Source organism: Eucyclogobius newberryi, unplaced genomic scaffold, assembly GCF_026437365.1.
Source record: "Eucyclogobius newberryi isolate DKJ021-1_F unplaced genomic scaffold, fEucNew1.0.hap1 SCAF_11, whole genome shotgun sequence".
Classification (NCBI taxonomy): domain Eukaryota; kingdom Metazoa; phylum Chordata; class Actinopteri; order Gobiiformes; family Gobiidae; genus Eucyclogobius; species Eucyclogobius newberryi.
In genome coordinates this window covers 29,071,218-29,094,373 of record NW_027315735.1, presented here as the reverse complement: position 1 = coordinate 29,094,373, position 23,156 = coordinate 29,071,218, and the positions used below count along the sequence as shown (strand labels likewise).

The 23,156-nt window shown below is 42.0% G+C and overlaps 1 protein-coding gene across 1 annotated transcript in view; it reads right to left on the bottom strand.

Annotated features, from left to right (window-relative positions):
- Window positions 1–457: 457 nt before the first annotated feature.
- The window catches only part of efnb1 (ephrin-B1), a 125,383-nt gene continuing 102,684 nt past the window's right edge, over window positions 458–23,156 (bottom strand). Inside the window, exons 3-5 of the mRNA XM_072439848.1 lie at window positions 21,508–21,600; window positions 9,794–9,919; window positions 458–2,201 (exon numbers count right to left, since the gene is read on the bottom strand). Coding sequence (XP_072295949.1) covers window positions 1,819–2,201; window positions 9,794–9,919; window positions 21,508–21,600 — 602 coding nt within the window. The 3' untranslated portion in view covers window positions 458–1,818. The remainder of the gene's footprint in view (window positions 2,202–9,793; window positions 9,920–21,507; window positions 21,601–23,156) is intronic.

Genomic DNA, 23,156 nt, shown 5'->3' with positions numbered 1-23,156 from the left:
CAAACGTAAGCCAAGGTCGGTTTAAAGTAAAGACTGTAAATGTGTTGTAAAGAGAACCACCGAGCCACGGCTGAGCATATATTAAATTCAGATTCGCAGCCGCTTTCGTAGGTTGCAACTCAAGAGAAACCCGCCATTTTCAGCGAGAAATAGATCCGCACCCGGCTGCTAAGCGAGTCGCGGTGCATCCCCGGATTCCGCGTCTATGCCCGAGGGCTGAGTGAACGCCGACCTCCACCGCCGTCCCCTCTGCCTTCGACTCGAGAAATATTTCGCGCCGCATTTTTTATTCAGCGCACGGGAGGCTGGGGAAAATGAATGCCAATACACCTGCAAACAACCTCACCTCCAACTCTGGCCCTCTCCCAAAACCCCCAATCCCCACCGCCACCGCCACTGCCGCCTCCCGCCACGGTTAAGTCGCAGGAGAAGATTCTGTCCCGTTTTTTTTTCTCCGTTTCGCTTTTTCTCGACCCCGCTGCTAAGAGTGGGCAACGAGATAGCACGTGGATTAGTCATTAGACGGCAACAGATGGCAATTGGCAGTAGACAATACAGTATCCTTGTCCTGTTTAACTCTGCGTTCGCCGGGACGGCCCACCTACGGCCAATAGTCCGCGGGAATTCAACCTAACGCCCACCGAGTCCGCGCAGCGAGCGGTGAACGGGAGTGTTGGATGTTTACGCCGCCGCGCTAGAAGCTAGAACAAACAAATTAGCACAAGCCGGTCGGTCTCGAGCTGATACAACTTTTAATAACTGCCAACAAGGGGATTTCTGGTAAGATCTTGTCTGTCTGTTGGTTGGCGAGGACTGTCTTTCTTGTTTTGGAGGGGATTTGGAGACAGTAACGTTGCACGAATTGGCCCGGACTTGCCCCCAAAAAGCGCACACGCACTCATTCACAGAAGGGAAACGCTGTCAAAAAAAAAGTGGGTCGTAAACACCACGCTAAGACAGACGGAGACGCTAAAAGTCCAGGTATAGGTAGTCTTTGCGATGGTGATTAAATGAGCGATAATGATTGGTGGATGAAAGCATGATGAGAGTGTTAAATGTTCTGAACGTCATTCTCTATACATTGTGCACTTGTAGGAAAAAGTCTAACAAAATACAACTGCTTTGTGAACTGAATCAGGGAAATCCTCCATCAAAAATAGTAAGGCAAACATTAGAGGTGCGAGAAGGGATACAGGAACATGTTGTTGTTGGTGTTGTTGTTGTTTTTTTGTCTTTTTCACGCACTGTGTTGGATACCTGAGCTATCTGGAGACTGGTATAACACAAGCATTCGCGCTCTGGCACTGGCGCTATCGCGAGCTCGCTTTATAGAAACCCCGAGATGCTAGAATCAAGGGCTGGGCGGGGCCTGTTGTTCCAGCTCCACGACGCAGGGAAAAGAGACCACGTACGCAACAGTGTCCAGTAGGTCCACTCCGCCCCGGAAAAAAACCCCTGTGTACGGTGGCCCAGCGGGGACACGTCTGTGAGAAGAGGGGGGCGTCGGTGGCTGTGCGAGGGGAAGGCTATAGACGATTACGACGGGATAAAGAGGGGAGAGATGAGGTTGGGAGGGAGGGATTCTCAGACAAATCCAAACTAACAGCGATTTCGAACCCCCCGCTGGTGGCCGGCCAGTGCTTGTCTCTCCAGATTTGTGCAGCAGGTGGTACAAAACAAACGTCCCCCCTGAACGCAGAGAAACAAAAAAAAAGAAAAGAAAAAAGTGTTCTTGAAAACATCCGCAACAAACCAAGCGCTCCTCTATGTGATTCGTCTGGAGGCCACACGGGAGATGAAGCTGCGAGTATAAGGGCGTCAGACTTTGTAGTAGATGTTGGCGGGGCTCTGCGGCGGCATTTCCTGCACAATATAGACCGGGTGCCCGTAATCGCCGCTCACTTTCTCGTAGTGAGGGCAGTAGTTGTTCTCTGTCCGCAGGGGGATGATGATGTCGCTGGGTTCGGTGCCGGCCGTGCCCCCCGGGAGCTTGGGGTTGGAGAGCGTGCTGAGGGAGAGCGCGGAGGGGCGGGGCTGCGAGTGCGAGTTCTTCCGGGAGCGCTTGCGCATCTTGATGAGGAGGATGACCAGGAGCAGGATGAGCACCAGGAAGATGATGCAGCCGGCGGCGATGGCGGAGAACACGGCCACTTTGGAGCCCAGGATCCCGTCCGAGTTGGAGGGCGTGTCCTGGTTCCTGTCTGTGCAGGGCGGGGCGGGGGAGAAAGAGAGAGAATGTTAATAAAGTAGACGCCGCTATCGCCAAAGAACAGCTTTTCTAAGTAACACGACTGCGCTAATGGAGCAGTAAACATAAACATGGCCTCTCTGTGCCCCCCGGAATATGTTTGAATCAAATATAGCTTTTAGTGATTAACGCTTCATTATACAATATTAGAAATGATGGCCAAGTTGTTGGTGTTTTGGAAGTCTCACATTCTGGCTACCAAAGATAATGAAGGATATATATCACTGTAAACACCATTATAGCCGTTATAGGATCATTTAATGTAACTTTAGTAACAGATCTAATGGATTCTTGTTAAACATTTTGTCCCCTATTATCCCTTTGTATAGATAAGCCTGAAAAACAATCTAGACTACCGTATTTTCTGGACTATAAGTCGCATCTGTTTTCATAGTTTTGGCCGGGGTGCAACTTATACTTATCTACTTATATACTTATACTCCGGAGCGACTTATATGTGATAATATTTGTTATTTTCACACTTGCAACCACATTTCATACTCCAGTGCGACTTATATATGTGTTTTTCTTCTCTATTATGCATTTTTTGGCTGGTGCGACTTATACTCCGGAAAATACGGTATAAACGATAATACAGAAACTAACGTATGCCACCGACACGTCGAACCTAAAGCCAGATCATCCCCCCAAAGACTATTTCAAATATGAACTATTGTTGAAAAAGGTCTGTAATCAATAACGAGCAGAATGAAACACTTTAGCTTTGTTTGTCTCCATAATGAGTCATAGTCAGAGTCAAGTTATCTATTAAACTGTTTACAGCTCCAATTGTATTGTTTTACAGAAAAGGGGAGGCAAACGTTCACCACTGGGTCAAAGAAAACAAATATTGACCCCCGAAAAAATGTAAATCGACATTTTAATTATTGTGACATTTAGACATTAGGCCAGAACTAATTTGAATTGTTTGTATAAATGATCCTCTATAGATGAGCCTAAATCCCAGACTCAAACACCCATCATAACCATGCAGTCCAAAGCCTAAACTATATAAATAATAAATAAATAAAGTGAGCAGCTTTGGAAAGTGCATCTGGTTTAAATTCTAAAGGAGGTAACTGCTGAAAAAGCCGGTGCTGTCGCGTTCACAGAAGGACGGACGTACATAACATAAGCTAAGTGATCACACTGTTATCTTGTAGTGGGGAAATTGGGTTAAAGTAGGGAGCAGGAGAAAGCAGCAGTATGTTGTTACAGGGCGGGACCGCCTTGGCTACGGGACAAACGCAAATATTTTGGGAAGCGTCCCCCTCTCTCTCTCGCGAACAGTCAAGAGGATAGCGATAGCATTTAACTGCTCCTGTCATGAGCGGATCTCGGCAAATCGACCGTGATCACGCCATTTGTTGTGTGCTCTGCCAGGACTAACGGGGCCCATTGATGTAATCTAAGTGAATTAGCTCAATCAAAATAGCCTCCCCTTTAAGTAAATCTGCGGTCCACACTTCAACACAATCCAGACTCCACCTCGGTAACGTCGCGGCATGTCGAGAGGGCACTTTTGTTTTTCGCTAAGATGCGGGCGAATGCGGTAAACGGGGGGAACATCTTGAATTTGTTTCATCCTTTTGTCTATGTGGTTTGGGACCGTAAAGGGAGGTGGGGGGGGGGGGGCGTTATAGGATGAGAGAGAACGACTGAGGTGAAACTTGAGTCGGACCAAATCTGTTTTCCATGTCTGCTAGCAGCTGCTACCAGAGAGCAAACCCCCGCCGCTGAGATCTTTACTGTCACTGACCCGGAGGTGGAGGAAGTACACGCTCCGAGTGGAAGTTACTCTCAGCGCTGCGATCGCCGGCGAAACGGCTGTAGAGCGTTTTACTGGCGAACTACACGACAAATACTGCTTCGATTGCTACTGATTCGACCAATACACAACCGCTAACTGGGCCTGATACTTGATAATAAGTCTGTCAATCAGAAATCAGACAGCGACTGGTCCTAAAACTAGTATAGACACCGAATACTTGTTTATTTGAAGTATCTGTACTGAAAAGATTATATTGCAAAACAGGACAGAATTTGAAAGAGCTTGAGTTTGAATTGGAACGGACCAAAACATAAAGTACAAGCATTTTGTGTCGAAACTTCTAAAAAAAGTATGTTTTTCACTATCATTGTGACAATAATTTGTTTTTATGTTTTTATTTATCTATTTTGACATACATTGTTACAAACTACATTGTGTTTTTATTTAATTTTTAAAAAGTGTCTTAACATTGTAAAGCACTTTGAATTGCGCTTTGTATGAATTGTGCTTTATTAATAAATTTGATTGATTGATATCGAAATCGGTATCGAAAAATTGGTATCGAAATCAGCACTGCGCCCATTGTTTAGTGTCAAAATTGAGTTTGCAATTTTAATATTGTGAAAACGCTATAACAAATACAGAGATTACTATCCATATTCTATAGCACTAAAACTATACTACAAAGTACTTCCAATACTAACTACTTTCACTATTAGCTATTAGCGTTATGAACAATATTTCCAGGAATGTTCTCAAATGTGTCTGTAAAAGTCTCGGTTGTGTATATGAATTATGTGGATATATGTGAACGTGTATAAAATATATGTGTTTTTTTCCTTCTCTATTTCTTTATATAGGTTAGTTTGTGTTATGTAAGTTTTGTTGCTGTGTGTTTAAGTCTCGGTTGAGGTTCAAGTATCAAACAAACCCTAAATAGACCACAAAAATAACCACAAAAGAACAGAAATATCAGTTTATCCCTTTGTTTAGAAGTGTACACTAGTCAAATCCTCGTTTAATCATAAAAAAATAACCTCTTCAATCACTCGTACGACCTCTACTTTCAGTACCACAAACTAACCAATCCGTCTAAACCGTCTGAGTAATAGTTCAATATCATAACCTTCTATCAAAAATGACAAATTAAAAAAAACATCCTTTTCCCCCCGCGGTACATTCAAGCGACGGCAAAGTATTTAAACGAGTCACTTCCACACGTTCCGCAGCAGCCGGGCCCCTTATAGCCGCCGCACTAATGACCACTAACCATGTATTTAGCCCGGGACATGGGGCGGAGCGCTCGAGTCTTATGGGGCCTAATGACATCACTGAAAAGCTACCGGCGCGGCGTCTTATCGGTGAAATCAAAGCCGAGAGGAATGCGGCCCCGTCCGGGCTCAGTGTGGAGGCTACAGCGGGAGCCTGTCACTGAAGCTCATTCCCCGCATGTCGAGGCCCCTAAGTGCACACGGGATCTGCCTTGGGACGGGGGCAGGAGGACCGCGTACAGGTGCCGCGTCGAGAGCCACTCATTTTGACGTTAATAATTGCGCTTTGCGGCGGATAAGTGCCTTTTTAAGTCTGAGTGGCAGCGCTATAGATTTGAGCAAAAATAGTCTATTGTTTGATCTTGGACTGATAAATGTTTGAATTGCGCAGTATTTATCCATTTACACAGATTGTTTTATTTAATTTTGTCATACTTAACATGCAACACATGTAGAATTTGCTTCAATAAAGACATAAAAGTACTTTGTTGGGTTAAACTTTTTAGGATTAAAAATAAAGAATGTGTCTTCATTTGTTCTTTATTAGCAAATAGTATCAAATGACAAAGATGTTTTAAAGTAATCCTCTATTAGATGACAAAATAGTGTTAATATGTGTTTTATTTTGTCCTGAATTGTGAATTATATTTGAGTTTCACAAAAAGAGCTGTATTATATCTTACTATTATAAATGTGTAAAAGGTAAAACTGGTTTAGCCGTTTTCTTGGTTCATTTCACAGCTGGTTTGTCGTCCTTGGGAACAGATCATTATCATTTTTTCCTGGACATTCTAAATAAGCTAAACTCTTTAAAATACCAGAAAATATAAAATACCATTTGGAGTTCTTTCTCTACAATTTAACATCAGAATGATCCACAAAAACCTGACACGACACAGGCTTTTGATGGAGTAACTCGTGTCGAATAAGCAAACGATAAACTATCCTCAACAGTTTGGGACAGGACGAGCACTTAGGTTCTCTGTGAGGTTCTCTGTGAGGTTCTCTGTGAGGTTCTCTGTGAGGTTCTCTGTGAGGTTCTCTGTCTGTGAGGTTCTCTGTCTGTGAGGTTCTCTGTGAGGTTCTCTGTCTGTGAGGTTCTCTGTCTGTGAGGTTCTCTGTGAGGCTCTCTGTGAGGTTCTCTGAGAGGTTCTCTGTGAGGTTCTCTGTCTGTGAGGTCCTCTGTGAGGTTCTCTGTGAGGCTCTCTGTGAGGTTCTCTGTGAGGTTCTCTGTGAGGCTCTCTGTGAGCTTCTCTGTGAGCTTCTCTGTGAGGTTCTCTATGAGGCTCTCTGTGAGGCTCTCTGTGAGGTTCTCTGTGAGGTTCTCTGTGAGGCTCTCTGTGAGCTTCTCTGTGAGCTTCTCTGTGAGGTTCTCTATGAGGCTCTCTGTGAGCTTCTCTGTGAGCTTCTCTGTGAGGTTCTCTGTGAGGCTCTCTGTGAGGTTCTCCGTGAGCTTCTCTGTGAGCTTCTCTGTGAGCTTCTCTGTGAGCTTCTCTGTGAGCTTCTCTGTGAGGTTCTCTATGAGGCTCTCTGTGAGGTTCTCTGTGAGGTTCTCTGTGAGGCTCTCTGTGAGGTTCTCTGTGAGGTTCTCTGTGAGGCTCTCTGTGAGGTTCTCCGTGAGCTTCTCTGTGAGCTTCTCTGTGAGCTTCTCTGTGAGGTTATCTGTGATGTGAGGTTCTCTGTGAGCTTCTCTGTGAGCTTCTCTGTGAGCTTCTCTGTGAGCTTCTCCGTGAGCTTCTCTGTGAGCTTCTCTGTGAGCTTCTCCGTGAGCTTCTCTGTGAGCTTCTCTGTGAGCTTCTCTGTGAGCTTCTCTGTGAGCTTCTCTGTGAGCTTCTCTGTGAGGTTATCTGTGATGTGAGGTTCCCTGTGAGCTTCTCTGTGAGCTTCTCTGTGAGCTTCTCTGTGAGCTTCTCTGTGAGCTTCTCTGTGATAGGTGCTGCTGCAGAACAGGAAGCAGAGGAGGGGCCCAGAGCAGCCGCCGAGTCCTCAATGACTTCTTCAATTATCAGAGCTTTTCATCTATATTTATCTGCAAGTCAAATGAGGAGTAAAAAAAAGAAGTAGAATAAAAGCGTTTATGAGTGAAGAAGCCTCTGTGTCTCCTCGGGTGGAGCGCAGACTCAACAATGCACAAGCAGCTCAGGTTTGGCTGTTGGCACTGGGAGGGATTTGATACGTAACCGATACGAGTGGCGTATTCATTGAGGTGGGCATTCATGACCTACATGGAACTGTGTCCATCAATTTCCACTTCTTAGCGACAACGTGCCACAGCTTAGGTCAGAGGGATCGGGAATCAGACGAGATCATTGATATTAAACTAGTACTGGAACTAGATACCGAAAGAAACACTTTAACAGGACAAAATGTGGCCTTTTGTTTATTAATCATGAACTAATCTCATCATCATGTGTCGTAACAAATGTAATAACCATTTAGTAAATATACAGTTTTCACTTTTGGCTTTTGTTTAATAATCCTCAAGCTGTTTTTGTTTGAACAGCAGAGTTGCTTTTATGTTTATGACAATATATAAGAACAATGTCGACTTTTTGTGACGAATAATCCAGTTTTTTAAAGAGTTTGGTGGAGAATTTAAGACTATTTCGATGAATCAGATCATTATATAATCGTAAGAGATAAATTAAAGTAACTCGCTGTACATATATAACACGCCTAACGTAAAGGGCCTTTTTATATGGTTGTTAAATCAATAACTGTTGTACTTTGGCATTCAGGAAGTTTGATTTCATAAAGCTGGTCACGAACTATTGGAACAGTAGGAAAATGATAAAACATAAATCATTATACTGTGACGTTTCACAATAATCATGACACAAACATTTGATATTGGAGAATACTACTATTTTTACTACTACTACTGCTACTACTGCTACTGCCACTGCCATGTCTACTGTAACTACTGTTTTGCGTTATCTACTCTTCCCATATCAGCTCAGATTATCTCTCTATGACTAAATTGAGGTGATATGTTTGTTTTGGTGGATTCGGCGTTGCAATACTCATTTGTGTTGCTATTAATCAAACCGACCACTTAAACGCACCTATTTGTTAACCCATGTGAATCAAAGCGACGCCCCTGGCACTAAATTTAATTACTTTAGAAAAGCCGATTTTTAGATTCCATTTTTTTGTCATTAATTATTACAGACAAACCTAGAGGCATTGTTTTAACAATTCAGCAGCCTTTGTTTTAATAACTTGTTTGTCCCCGTGGTCTGCCATTTGCCATTTAGTGCTACTACTACTACGAATACTAACACTTCTAATACTTGCATTGCTACCGCTCACTTTGCACAATAATGACGACTGCATTTATTACTACAGTTCAAATATTAATATAACATTAATATTTTCTACCTTCTATCATATCTTTGCTGCAGAAGATTTTACTTCAGCATCTAATTGTAAAATTGTTCTAGAAGTAATGTGGGCGGGACTTACAGTATAACAAACTTCATCCCACTCCTTTTTGAACAAAATAATGTTTATGTATTTTACACTACTACTACTACTACTACTACTACTACTACAATCACTGCAACCAAAACTAACTACGATAGTACTAAAGTTTCAACTAGAACTATCACAACTGAGCTACACTACGATTACTACTACTATTATTACTACTACTATTATCACTATTACTACAACAACACAACTAAGCTACACTACTATTATTATTTTTACTATTACTACTATTACTATTACTACCACTACTATTACTACTACTATTATTATTACAACTACTACTATTACTACCACTACTATTACTACTACTACTACTATTACAACTACTACTATTACTACTACTACTACTACTACTACTACTACTACTACTACTACTACTACTACTACTACTACTACTACTACTACTACTTCCATTGCTACATTTTTTACTACAAACACTGTGACCAATGCTAACTATTACTAATGTTACAACTAGTACTTCCACTATTACGCTAATTACACTTCCCTATAATCACAGCTGCTACTACTACTACTACTATTACTGTTATTACCACTACTACAAATACTAATAAGTCTAATATTTCCATTGCATTGCTACATTTATTACTACACTTGTATTCTATTACTAATGTTTCAACTAGAACTATCATAACTAAGCTACTACTACTACTACTACTACTACTACTACTACTACTACTGCTAATACTACTACCAATACTGCTACAAATACTAATACATCTAATATTTCAATTGCATTGCTACATTAATTACTAAAATCACTGTGACCACTTGTATTACTAATGTTTCTGCTAGTACTACCACAGCTAAGCTAATGACAAGTACACCACCTGTTACTATGGCTACAACCTGCTATCACGGCTGCTTCCATTGCAACGTTACTAACAACCTTTGGTCTCCAAGCCGGCGCGGTGCGACCCACCCCGCTGTCAGCCATTTTGGATCTGAGGCCTGAGCCGCATGTGTTCATGTGTATAATGTCAATCTGCTCACCATGGTTTCCTGGCGGCACCGGGCCTATCCGGTTAGGGTCAGATGGGCTGGGACTGGACTCGGGGATGGCATTGTCCTCCACGCCTGATTTGGGAGTCTCCGGCGCCGCTGGGTTTGCATTCGGGACTGCGCAAAACAGACACACACACACACACACAAAAAGAAGAAGAAGAGAGTCAGCTCGTCAGCCTCGGTTTGTGGAGTTCGTGCCTGCGCTGAATCACAATGTTTTTTTTCCTTTATCATCTTCTGATACACCTCTCATGCAGCGGGGGAAGGTTACGGCTGCACGTGCTCAAAAGTGTCTCAGAAGTGCGGATGAAAGCGCCCAACGAGGAAGGACAAGTTAGCGCGCGGATCACCGACACGATCTCCCTGTCCCGCCGTTAGAAAAAACAGGAAAAAGAAGCTGTGCGCACATCAGCGTCGGCGGTTTTCAGCACAAACACTCTACGACCGGCATCTACGGCACTGACACATTCACGGCCGCGGCGCGCGTAAACCGAGCGGCCGCGCCCGCACACACTCAGCCGCCAGCCCAACAATACACTTAGGCAATGGCAGAATGAGGGTAAAGTAGTTATATATTAACTTTTTATTGTTCTACATTATTCATCGCGTTAAAAGGCCATAATATGCCTTATTTATTGCTCCGGCTTTAACGCTAAGAGGAGCACTTCTGACTGTATGAGGACAGGAAGAGGAGCCCGGGGGAGGAGGGGCCGAGGAGGAGACAGGCGTTTGGGGAGAAGATACTGTATCTATCTCCACGTGTCGGACAATTTAACGACTCCGCGCGGTAAATACAGGCGTCCCGTTATAGACATGTTTTTTTCTTGGCTGCAGTGCAAATTGTGCCGTTCTCGGAGCCGCATTGGCCGAAACGAACGCAAGAATGAGATAGTAAGCTGAAGGATCGATATCGGTAAATACGACACGTTTAGAACTTTTGAAATGCAGTGTTTGTCATCTTCAAATCTCCATTGGGTTAGCGTTGGGCTAACGGACACTGAAGATTAGCAACGACACAATACAATGGACACAAACTACATATCCAATCCGACTTTATTTGTATAGCACATTTCACCCAACACAAAGTCTCCAAAGTGCTGCAATGGTACAAAACAAGCACAAGTAAAATATGTTAAAAAATAAATAAATACATCATGAATAAATACGTACAAACCAAATAAAAATGAATTCAAAACAACATAAAACATATAAAATCAAATAAAAACAAATTAAACACATGCAACCACATTTTTCAACTACAACTACAACTTTAACACAAGCTAGATTATTAAAATGAGTTAGTTTTCATGTTTAACCTGCGACTGCTACTTCTGTCTCTACTGCGAATACAATATACTAACCTCTAAGTCATTGCTATAAGTCGCACCTCTTTTCATAGTTTGTTCGGGGTGCGACTTATACTCCAGAGCGACTTATACCCTATGTCTGTTCTTGGTCTTGGATTTTATCAATTAAATCCCCCCAAAATTTGACTTATACTCCAGTGTGACTTACAAATGTTTTTTTTTCCTCTATTATGCATTTTGGTATGACTTAACATACGTAACGACATTTATAGTCCGGAAATACGGTAATTAATTCAACTTTAATACAAAGTCCCACGACACAACATACACAGTGTCATAATAACAACAATTCCAAGAACCATTGTCACTGTAACCTTTTTAATAGCAAGATTAATTCAACATATTATCTTGCTAGTGAATGTGTTTGTTTAGCTAACGCAGTAAAACTCTATTACGTATACAGTACTGCAACTACTATGTTTGCCTCATTTAATATACAACATACTAGCCTATATGACACATTTGATCAATAATACAACCAATTCTTACTCTGCCTCCTTTAAATGCAACATTATATTCAACATGATATATATCGTTCTGCATTTAGACAATATCAAGACCTTGCAGATTAGTTTTGAACACATAACTACCTCTAATTCACTATAAACTTAATTTATCATAACCAAAATCACGCCGAAACTCACATCTTTTTGCTTCTATGAACACCACTGTTACCAAAACTGTGTAGCGGTATTTTGAGCACAGCCGCGTTATCTTTGGACATTTGCTGCACCGTGAAGTCCTCGAGGTTCAAACTGGAGCGCGGGGCCCGCTCTGTCCGCGTTTTACGACCCGGGGCAGACACTAGACAGTTGTAAACTATTACTGATGTGTTTCGCAGCACTATCTGATGCCCCCGCTCTATCTGGACCTTATCTGCATCTGCCCACGGGCCTCCTCCAGGGGGGGCCAGCGCGGGAGACAAAAGAGTTTGCATTCGGCTCCCTCGCAGTGAAGCCCGTCCGATCCAATGGGGAGAGAATACTTGCACGGGGAATCATTTTTTTTTGGCACGGATGACGATAGGAAAGGCCAAAATAGGACTTAATGTGCATTTTATGAAATTTGGGAACTGCACTATAATAAGCAAGATGCAGGAGGTTCAGGAAAAGATGAAAAAAATACACTGATGAAACATTAGTTACTACCGTATTTTCCGGACTATAAGTCGCACCGGAGTATAAGTCGCACCAGCCAAAAAATGCTTTATAGAGAAGAAAAAACCTATATAAGTCACACTGGAGTATGGAATGCGGTTGCAAGTGTGAAAATAACAAATAATATCACATATAAGTCACTCCGGAGTATAAGTCGCACCCCGCCCAAACCATGAAAAAAGGTGCGACTTATAGTCCGGAAAATACGGTAGTTTCTAAGAGTAAACTCGTGTTACTATTTCATTTGGAAGTTTGAATTGTCTTAATATTGGACTATGTTGACAAGCAGCAAATTGTCCATCATGATATTGGGCACGATTTTAGATATTTTTAGATGTGGGACATTTGGTATAGTTTCCATCCTGTGTGGTCAGTGTGACGTTTACATGGCCAGAAATCAGATAACTCCCAATTTAGAAATCAGATTTTCAGAAACATGCAAAACACAAAAGTACAATGGTTTTTAAATCAAACATTGTCTCTTTTTTTTTGCATAATATTCCTTGTCCAAACCGGCACAGGACGGTGTAAACAATCAAAAACAAATCAGATTACTCACATCAGACCTAACTGCTCACACAAACTCTCCCGAAATCAGATAACGATCAGATTTTTTTGGGTCTGCCACTGTCAACTACACTTTTATCATTATAATCCGTAACGTCTTAGTCACTTTTCTATTTCCTGGTCTGTTTTAACGTAACATTCAAATACATCAGGCCGATTAAGAGCGAGCCGAGGTGACTCCACGTGCATATTTCCCACATTTGGCACGGCTAACGACATCATAAATTTGATCTCCTCGGCTCTTGTCACGTCCGCCGCTCCACTCTCCGGCCGCCCGCGCACGCCGCATTACGTCGGGAGACTGATTGCTGCAGCGCTGAACTTATCGCCGCCGGCCGCTGTTGTGTGGCGTCAATAATTGATGAGCAGAGACCAGAGAGTGAGAAGTGGGAACATCTCGCGCAGAGGATATGAGAGCGCGGCGGCGATCTGATGCCCCGCGCGGCGACACGGCCCGGACGCCACTGAGCACGTGCGGGAAGCGGCGTTCTGATGTCCTGACCCATTTTTTGTGTGCGTGCGCCTCGTTCACACGTTCACTTAGGTTTTTTTCTTTCCTTTTTTCTGTTTTTTTTTTCTTCTATGTGCTGACATTTCCCTTAGCTATGCAGACAGCGACTACCTCAGAACTGCCAAGCCGCCAGAAGGAAGCAGGGAGGGGGAGGAAGAGGAGGAAGAGGAGGAGGAGGAAGGGGAAGAGGAGGAGGAGGGGGGCAGGCGGGAGCAATGATGGAGCGACAGAAAGACATTGTACCAAGAGGAACAAGAGAGAAAATAGGCCTGTGAGTCAACATATTTATAATGAGCGCAGCGAAGGGACCAAAGCTAGCATTACTCATACTGAAACTATTACAACTACTGCTACTGCTACTAATGCTAATACTTTGGGCTGGGCCATATAAGAAATATAAGATAGAAGATTTGTTTGTCTTCATATTGATCAATGTTCAATGATCATGATATATACCGGTATATTAAAAAAAAGGAAAAAAATACAAATGGCTTCTAGTCATTATTTCACTGTACAGACTTTTAATATGTGACGTTTAATAGAAAAATAATCACATTTATTCCTCCAAAGTCTGACCTTGATTCAAAAAACCACATGATTCTCAAACTTTTTTATTATTTTCCCAGCCCTTTTGCGACCGTATTTTCCGGACTGTCGCACCAGGCAAAAAATGCATAATAGTGAAGAAAAAAACATATATAAGTCAAACTGGAGTATGAAATGTGGTTGAAAGTGTGAAAATAAGAAATAATATCACCTATAAGTCGCTCTGGAGTATAAGTATATAAGTATAAGTATAAGTCGCACCCCGGCCAAAACTATGAAAAACGGTACTTGATATAATTACTACTGTACCACAACCAAAACTAGCTACTTTCACCTCGAGCTCAACTAGTATCAACAGTTCCACTTTAGGCTTCAGCTTTAAATGTTGTTCGTATAATTTATAGTTCTGCCCCAATTACCACTGCCACAAACGCTACAGCTTAAAATGTCATTAATAAAACTACTAATAATACATTACTTCTGCACAATATATCACAATGAACTATTCATAATATTGAGCTATATGTCTGCTACTTCAATGAAAGGAACCGTAGCAACTTAAAGCATCTTTCATATAAATAAGCAACTTTCTTTGCCGCTTTAATCATTCATTAATTACCCGTCTTCTGCAGGAAGTTGCCATTATGCACGGGCTATAAAGCCGTGTCAAACCATGCAGTGAAAAGGGGGCATTGTTGACATTTTGGTGCATATAAACACAACTCAAGCTACTTTATGTTATATTTTAGCGGCGAGTCTTTCCTCTAGTTCTAGCGATGAAAGAAACGTGATTTTAACCGGAAAAGCCATTCACTTTACATAAGTTCAGTCAGAAGTAACAGCGTGCCGGGCGGAATAAAGTGAATATCAATTGTTATTATACACGTGGGCTATAACGCTTGTATCACACCTATTACTTCTACTAAAACGGCCATAAAACAATAACTACAGCGCTTCTGAGCCTGTCCAAAGCGACTACTGTGACTGCACTAACAGTCCAACAGAGAGACTTTGTATTCAATAGACAAAGACAGAACGTAGCGGTTGAGTTGACATATTTCTAACGAGTGCCGTGTGACAGGAGAGACTGCTGCGTGGATAAAATATGGCCTTTCTATGTTTTCCTTTCAATCAATTTGTCTTCCATTCTCAACTTGGCTTTTTAAATGAAGACAGAAGACGCGGACGGCAGACATTTAGAGGACAATTACGAATCGATGTGTCATCTCCTGCAATGATTCAAGCTGATTACGCCCAAGAGTCCTCTCCGCCGCCGTTAATGCAAATGTAACATTAAAAAGAATGACATGCTGGAAACGGTGGACTAGAATGGAACAATGTGCAGCACGAATCATGGGCTGATACCTATAGTGCTAATGTGTACTGTCGCAAATACCACTGTTATTACGGCGCTACTCCTAAAAACCATCGGGCTGCACGTTATTGGAAATGATTTGAGATATTTGAATGTACTTTTTGACACAATAATTTCAGTCATTTCAAGAGTAAATGACTATTCTTGGTCTTGGATTTCCCCCCAAAAATGTGACTTATACTCCAGTGCGACTTATATGTGTTTTGCGACTTATATGTGTTTTTTTTTTCTTCTCTGTAATTTTTTTTTGCTGGTGCGACTTATACTCCGGTGCGACTTATACATGTTTTTTTTTCTTCTCTGTTATTTTTTTTGCTGGTGCGACTTATACTCCAGTGCGACTTAAATATGTTTTTTGTTTTTTTTCTGCTACGCGTTTTTTTTGGGCTGGTGCGACTTATATTCCAGTGCGACTTATATATGTTTTTTTCTTCTCTGTTATGCATTTTTTTTGCTGATGCGACTTATACTCCGGTGCGACTTATAGTCCAGAATATACGATATGTCCAGACCATAAAATATTAGTCAAACTGCGTCAAAATAAAATTATGTCAGAAGCAAATTTAGTCTGCATAAGGAACATCATGAATAAAATGAACACGGTCAATGTCAGTCAGGTGGAAGTACTTTTTAAGTTTTATTGCGATATATATTTCGTTTGTTGCGATATGGATTATTGTGTCGGACAATATTGAGATAGTAAATATATGCGTGTATATATATATGTACGTATATTCATCAATGCTGTCCTCCCAAGCCTTATTATAAACCTTATAATAATTCAAATTAAATATACAGTTTACAAATCATACCATCCAAAGTAATCCAACATTATTCTACCTGCATGTACTTTTAATACAAACAAATGCGGTGTCATGCATTTTAATTGATGGTATTTTCTTTTGGAGCCTCTCTCACACAAAAGCAAAAATCTTTACCCGAGGCTCCTTGAAAACGTGATTGTTTTTCTTGGCCAAACAAGAGAAATTAATTACCTTCAACAAAGAGAATCATTGTAATTTTCCCAGGCCTGGTCTCCCGCACTCTGCAGTGGCGATGGGTGTTGTTTGACCGGTCAGAAAAAGAAAAGAAAAATGCCTGGGCCGCAGCTTGGCTCTGACCCCAGATGCTATTGTGCTTAAGCCACGCTTCCTCCCATTTCTAGAGTCTGGATGCCAACGCCTCGTCCTCCTCGCCAAGCGCCCGAGCTCTGCCCATATGTCCACCCATACCTCCCATTTATGCACTTCCCCTCAAATATGAAGCGGCAGCAGTAACGGTGGTGATAGTGATCAGTTTTGCTCATAACTATTTCACAAACATAAATGAGACGGGTTTATAATCAGAGCCTAATAACACAAAAAACTGTCACGTTTATTACTCCGAAATCTGAACTCTTCTGCAAACCAGGCTTTCACCCGCTGATTGGCTGTGAACGTCTTGATTAAAAAGCACTAAAGTTATCATTGACGATTTGAAACAACCGGATCTCGATTCAATTAAGACTCAATTAATGACGGAGCCCTAAGTGATTGGGCTATTTAGTGGTAAAAGTAATGGTGGAAGTTGCAGTTGTGGTTTCAAAAACACTTGTGGCAGAGCTAATTTTTAGTAATGCTGCAAAGGATTTATTTACAAATAATAACATTTTTTACTTTGAACCGATTTTGTCCTTCAATAACATTTAACAATAATGTTTAGGCCACACCTACATCACATTTCTAACATATTACCATATTTTCTGGACTATAAGTCGCACTGGAGTATAAGTCGCACCAGCCAAAAAATGCGTAATAGAGAAGAAAAAAACATATATAAGTCGCACTGGAGTATAAGTCGCACCAGCCAAAAAATGCGTAATAGAGAAGAAAAAAAACATATATGTCGCACTGGAGTATAAGTCGCGCCAGCCAAAAAAATGCATAATAGAGAAGAAAAAGAAACATATATAAGTCGCACTGGAGTATAAGTCGCGCCAGTCAAAAAAATGCATAATAGAGAAGAAAAAGAAACATATATAAGTCGCACTGGAGTATAAGTCGCGCCAGCCAAAAAAATGCATAATAGAGAAGAAAAAAAACACATATAAGTCGCACTGGAGTATGAAATGCAGTTGCAAGTGTGAAAATAACAAATAATATCACATATAAGTTGCTCCGGAGTATAAGTATATAAGTATAAATATAAGTATAAGTCGCACCCGAGCCAAAACTATGAAAAAAGGTGCAACTTATAGTCCAGAAAATACGGTACTTAATTTTACAGTCATTACGTTTAATTGAAGTGCAGAATGGAGTTATATATAGCTCATTACAGCACACTTTTTGAGCGTTATTGGCCATATAAGACACTCAGAACATGCTACATATTTAAGCAGTGTGCAATGGAGTTATGCGAGGTCACTTGATTTAAAAGTAGCATTTCTTCCCGTAAATAGGCTTCTTCGCAAACAAACAGCGCTCCGGCCGTGTGCGTGACAGTCAAATCAAAGCCTCTGTCTGCCTCCTAAACAAACTGTGTGCGTCGTATCGGCGCATTATGCATCGACGCTCCCGCCCACAGAAATAGATGTAAAAGTAGCGGCAGCAGCTGGGTCCACCGCGTCTTCCCTAACAAGGTTTTTAGGCCACGCTGATTGTGAGTGACAGCTACTCCCGTCCCCGTTTTTTTAGAAAATCGGGAAAAGCCCGGGAGCCCTTTGTGGACGCGCGAAAACGACTTAAGCGCGATATCCCTGCAAAAGTTTTACACCCCGAATAAGTGCGCTCGACTTTCATTAACGGCACCGCGCGACGTTCGTTCGGCCCGGCGTTTTTTTACTCGCTCGCGCTCTGGACGGAATTGCTTCCACTTGTGCGGCGGTGTTGTCAGCCGTCGGGCGCCGTTGCAATCGCGAGCTGTCGTACTCTCGGAATTGACCTACATGGAGAAGATAATGCAATGCCTGTCTGTCTGTCTGTCTGTCTGTCTGTGTGCAGCGGTTTGCGGGGATTTGCACTGTATTTTCGGCCGGATTTGTTTCCGAATCGAAGCTTGCTAGCATCAGCAGCTTGTTAGCTTCTATCCGCCTCCTCCGGACTGCCAGGATGTAACGCTGTCATCCCACGAGCCGGCGTTCGAATCAAATCACCAGATGTGGGTCGCTGTGTTACTCCAGTGCAAGCAAGAGTGGGTGGCAAAGTATCACAAGTACTTCAGTCTGTGTAGAAGTAGTCGGGCCCACCTTTAACATGACGTGTGTGAAATGTTTTGGAGGTAATACTAGCCTACGTACTTACCAGAACAGGTTGTCTTGGGTGTTCAATCTTCATAAAAAGTTATCTAATTTCAGTTTGATCGTTTCAGTGGTGGAAAAAGTACTCTGTTTTTGAAGTGAAAGTACAAGAGGGAAAGATTGGCTAAAGTACAAATAACAGTATTACATATACAAATCTACAATTGAAGTACAAGTATAAAAATTTACTTTTAGAGTCAAAAGTAAAGGTGTTTAACAGATTCAAACTTAGTGATCTTGATGAAGAATTTTGCACTATTTCTGACTATTTTAAATCACTTTAATGTATATACTCTTGTTCAATGTGAGCTAAAAGTGAGCTAAAATCTTTCAGGCAAGATGCTAAAATGTGGTAGAGTAGAAAGTACAAATACCTGTTCTCAAATGTAGTAAAAGTAAAAAGTATCCACTGTAAAATGTACTTTAGTAAGGTACGGATACCTAAAGATTAGACTTAACTGCAGTACTTTTACTTTGTTACTTTGCGCTACTAATTCATTTGCAGAATTTGCACATTACTTTTCTCATATTACATAAAAATAAAGCAGCTACATAAATCAGATTTAATGTCCAAATAGTTGAAACTACGCTGAGTACTATGAGTAGTACACGGCATATACATATTTACTTTTCACTTCAACTTGAGTAATATGAAATAAAATAGGCCATAGTCTAAGTTATGTATAATATTAACCACCTTAGACACTAAAATTCTACACTTTACTCTATGTTACTCAGCTGAATAGTTCTTAGCACTACTTAGACGTCATTAGCATCCACAGCTGCTAATCTCCACACAGCCAAACACAAAGAGTTTATTTTGCACGGCGAGAAGCGGCTTTTACGCTTCACTCATCGTGCACTTCAGGCAGATGTTCCCCTCCGAAGGGTCACAACACGTCCACGGCCCGACGGGGAGATGTTTATGAAATAACACATCTGTATACTGTAGCCTGTCAGAACCGGGATACCGACGTCCAACCCGCTGGCCCCGTCCGCCTCGGGAAGTCAAATACATGATGCAAACCAAATGTTGTGTCCGGGCGAACGTAAACACGGCGCCGCTTGTTTACGCCAGGCACTTTTAAAAAAAAAACGACGGGACCACAAGCATCCCCCGAATCAAACACGTTTTCTCCTGGTGATTAGTGTATAGAAATCATATGGGGGAACAGCTGAGGTCTGTGCGAGCGCGCCGGCCAGAGTCATCTTTCACTGTCACTTCTGATTTAGCCTGTGTTTTTCCATGAACCGGCTTCATACACCATGTGAACAAACTGTTTATGTCACAAAATGAGATTTATTCCAAATGTCTGCGTGTAATTAATAGCGGTGGTTGATGCGGCTCTGCTTTGGTGTAATGTAATAAACTGGAAAACTTTCCCGAAGTCTTTTTGCAAGGCTGATTAAAGGCAAAACAACCAGATGGGAATGTTCTTTCGATGCAGGCGTATGTATATATATATATATGTGCCTGACAAATAAAGGCACTTCATCACGTTGATGCAAAAATCTCTAAATCCAATATTACAGTCCATAAAGCAGTCGTGATTATTGATTTGCAACACTGGCTGCGATGACCGGCCGTAATATGAGCAGATATTAAAGGGATAGTTGCCCAAATGCAAAGTCTGTGGCCGGAACACAATGTCATACGACAGACATGTGTTTTGCGTTTGCACCGACCGCGGCAGCAACACACAACACTGTACAGGGCAATGTAAAGATCATTTTGGATTTCTTTTTTTTATAGTATTGTTGAATCTGTACAGCAAATTTTGAACATTGAACATATATTTGATTGTGAATTGTGTTTCAAATGTTTCACACAAGTTAAGTTATAATGTATGTTATTTAGCTTTACTGTATTTATTTATGTTTTACTAGTTTTGATCGACTGCGTGTCTTTCTTTGTTTTTTTCTTAAGGGGATGTAAAGAAAAAATCAGATTCTCTGATTCTTAATCTATTTGTGATGAAAAAATATACCGTATAAGTCGCACCTCTTTTCATAGTTTTAGCCAGGTGCGACTTATACTTATATTTATACTTATACTCCGGAGCGACTTATATGTGATATTATTTGTTATTTTCACACTTGCAACCTTATTTCATACTCCAGTGCGACTTATAAATGTTTTTTTCTTCTCTATCATGCATTTTTTGGCTGGTGCGACTTATACTACGGAAAATACGGTATGTAGAAAATAGATTTACTTACTAAACGTACAGCTACACATTTTAGAACGTTTTTCTGTAAATATGTAGCAATTTAACTGACAAACATATTTAAAATGTATTAAGTATTATTATTATCGTTATTATTATTTTATTGTTTCACAGTAGCAACCCCTTCCAAAACAAAAAAACTATAAAATAATAATAACAACTAAATTACACATGATAAAACGCTCTTTTGTGAGCGTGGAGTAACATTAAGCTGTAAAATGCCAACAACACCTTAATTGTGCTGTTTTATGCCACCACTTTAATACCATAATGAAACGCCTATGTTTTAATGTACTCGGCATAAATCCAATAATAACATTTGTAAACACAATTACCACCGAAAACGACAATCACATTTTGTAATCTTTAATCTTTATCTATTTGTTTTTGCCCCAAAATCATTAAATAAAAAGCCATTGGAGCTAGTTAATCCTGATGCACGTGGATGTGAGACGCCGGTGCAGACGCCCAGTTCATTTCGCCCGACACGTTTCCGGTACGTGCTCTCGTGGCGCGCGAGATGGTGTCCGCACCGAAAAGTCACGCTCGGCACACATGGCGATAAATGAAAACGTCAACCCAAAGTGAAACATGGCTTTGAGGCAGTGGCACCGAAAAGCATCAGCCGCCGCGTCGTCGTGTTGCCGTTACGCCAGACGTGACCGAGCACCGCTTACCTTGCCCGACTTTCATGATGACTTTCATGGCTCGGCTCTTGCACGCGCCCCCCTCGCGGTTCTCCAAGCCCTCCACGGTGCCGTTGGAGGTCGCTGGTGGAAAAAAAGAGAAAGAAGAGGGGACAAGGGCAGAAGAAGAGGCGATGGTTAATGAGCGTGTCCAAAAACGCGCCGAACTAATCAATATTTACGACAAGAACTGATTAGCTGTTCCAGTGATTAGCTTGTCTCGCTTTCAATCAACCTCCCGCTTCAACCTCCTCCTATTAACGCCGCGCGAGTGATTGGAACAACGTCGAAAAGCCCTAGGGGAGTACGGGAAGTCGGAGAGGCCAAACAAGAAAAGAAAAAGAGAAAAAACAAGTGTATGTTCAGCGCATAGTTTCACGGTGAGACATGCCAAACAGTCACTTCCAGCTGCTCCAGGCTAACGCTAACTCCCTCCGCGCCACATGTGTCGTTACTCCTCAGTGCAAGCGCTAACAGCTAAATGCCTCCTGTAATGTCATGCTATCGAGGCTCTTGCGCCAGTGTTTGCTCGGGTAAAGAGCGAGGGGTCGGGAGGGCTGTTTGTTCAATGTCAAATTCGTTCTCAGACGCCGCTGACAACAACCGGGCGGCTATTTCGGGGGCGCCTGATAATGATCCGGGGAGACAACGTGCGACTCTGACCTTAGCAGCTAGCGCAAGGCAGCAAGCTAGCACGTGTAGATATGTATGTGTGTGTGTGTGTGTGTGAGGAACAGAGGGGGCGACGGCGTGGGCGAAGTCTAATTTTGGAATTTCCCAAACGATCTCCGCCTCAGCTGCTTCTGCTGCTTCTACCCTTCCGCTTTCACGTTCTTTATCGTTCGTTATCAATCTCGCCCTGTTTCCCCCCTCCCCCCCCTTCAAACTTCATTTACAGTTTTATCCGCGGACCATCGGCGGCAGCAGTGGCCCCGCCCCGCGCTTCCCCCCGCTTTTAACTCGATGACCATCTCCCAGGGTGATCGCCTGATGGCACCCTCATTACCGTGAGATAGTCTGGGAGAGAGAGGGGAGAGAGAGGGGGCTTATCTAATGATGACACAATGAAAGACGGGGGCCAAACCTTCAAACAGTGGGGGGGGGGGGGCAAACAATGCACCGCTAATACGGAGATGGCCTGCCCCGCTGGCTCGGATCGCGTGTTTACATGCATTACTTTGGCGTAGAACAAGTGAAAGGGTCAGAAATGAAAAGACTTTGGCAAAGGAAAGTAGTCGAGAAGGAGTAAAAAACTCTTAAGCTATTGGTGGTTTTCTGGTTATGGAGTGTATAAATGTCATACTCCCAAATGAAGAACAGTAAACGCAGTATTTTCATGAGAACTAACTGACACATGTTGAATCTGATCCAAACAGCTGAAGCTTAGAACTAATAAACCCAATAATACTCCCACATATTCATTAAATATTACTGGTCTATAAAAATGTTGCGATGTCATCTGAAACCCACTCAAACTGTTTTTTTTCTCCCCCCAAGTAAAGAAAGTTTGGAGCGAAACAGTCAACACAAGCACCTAAGAACAGGTTCGACAGATGGACCGGATGCGCCAATGTGCAAATTGTGATATTTAAAACCAACAAACAAGACATAGAAAAATTTGGCATTTATAAAATCTCGTT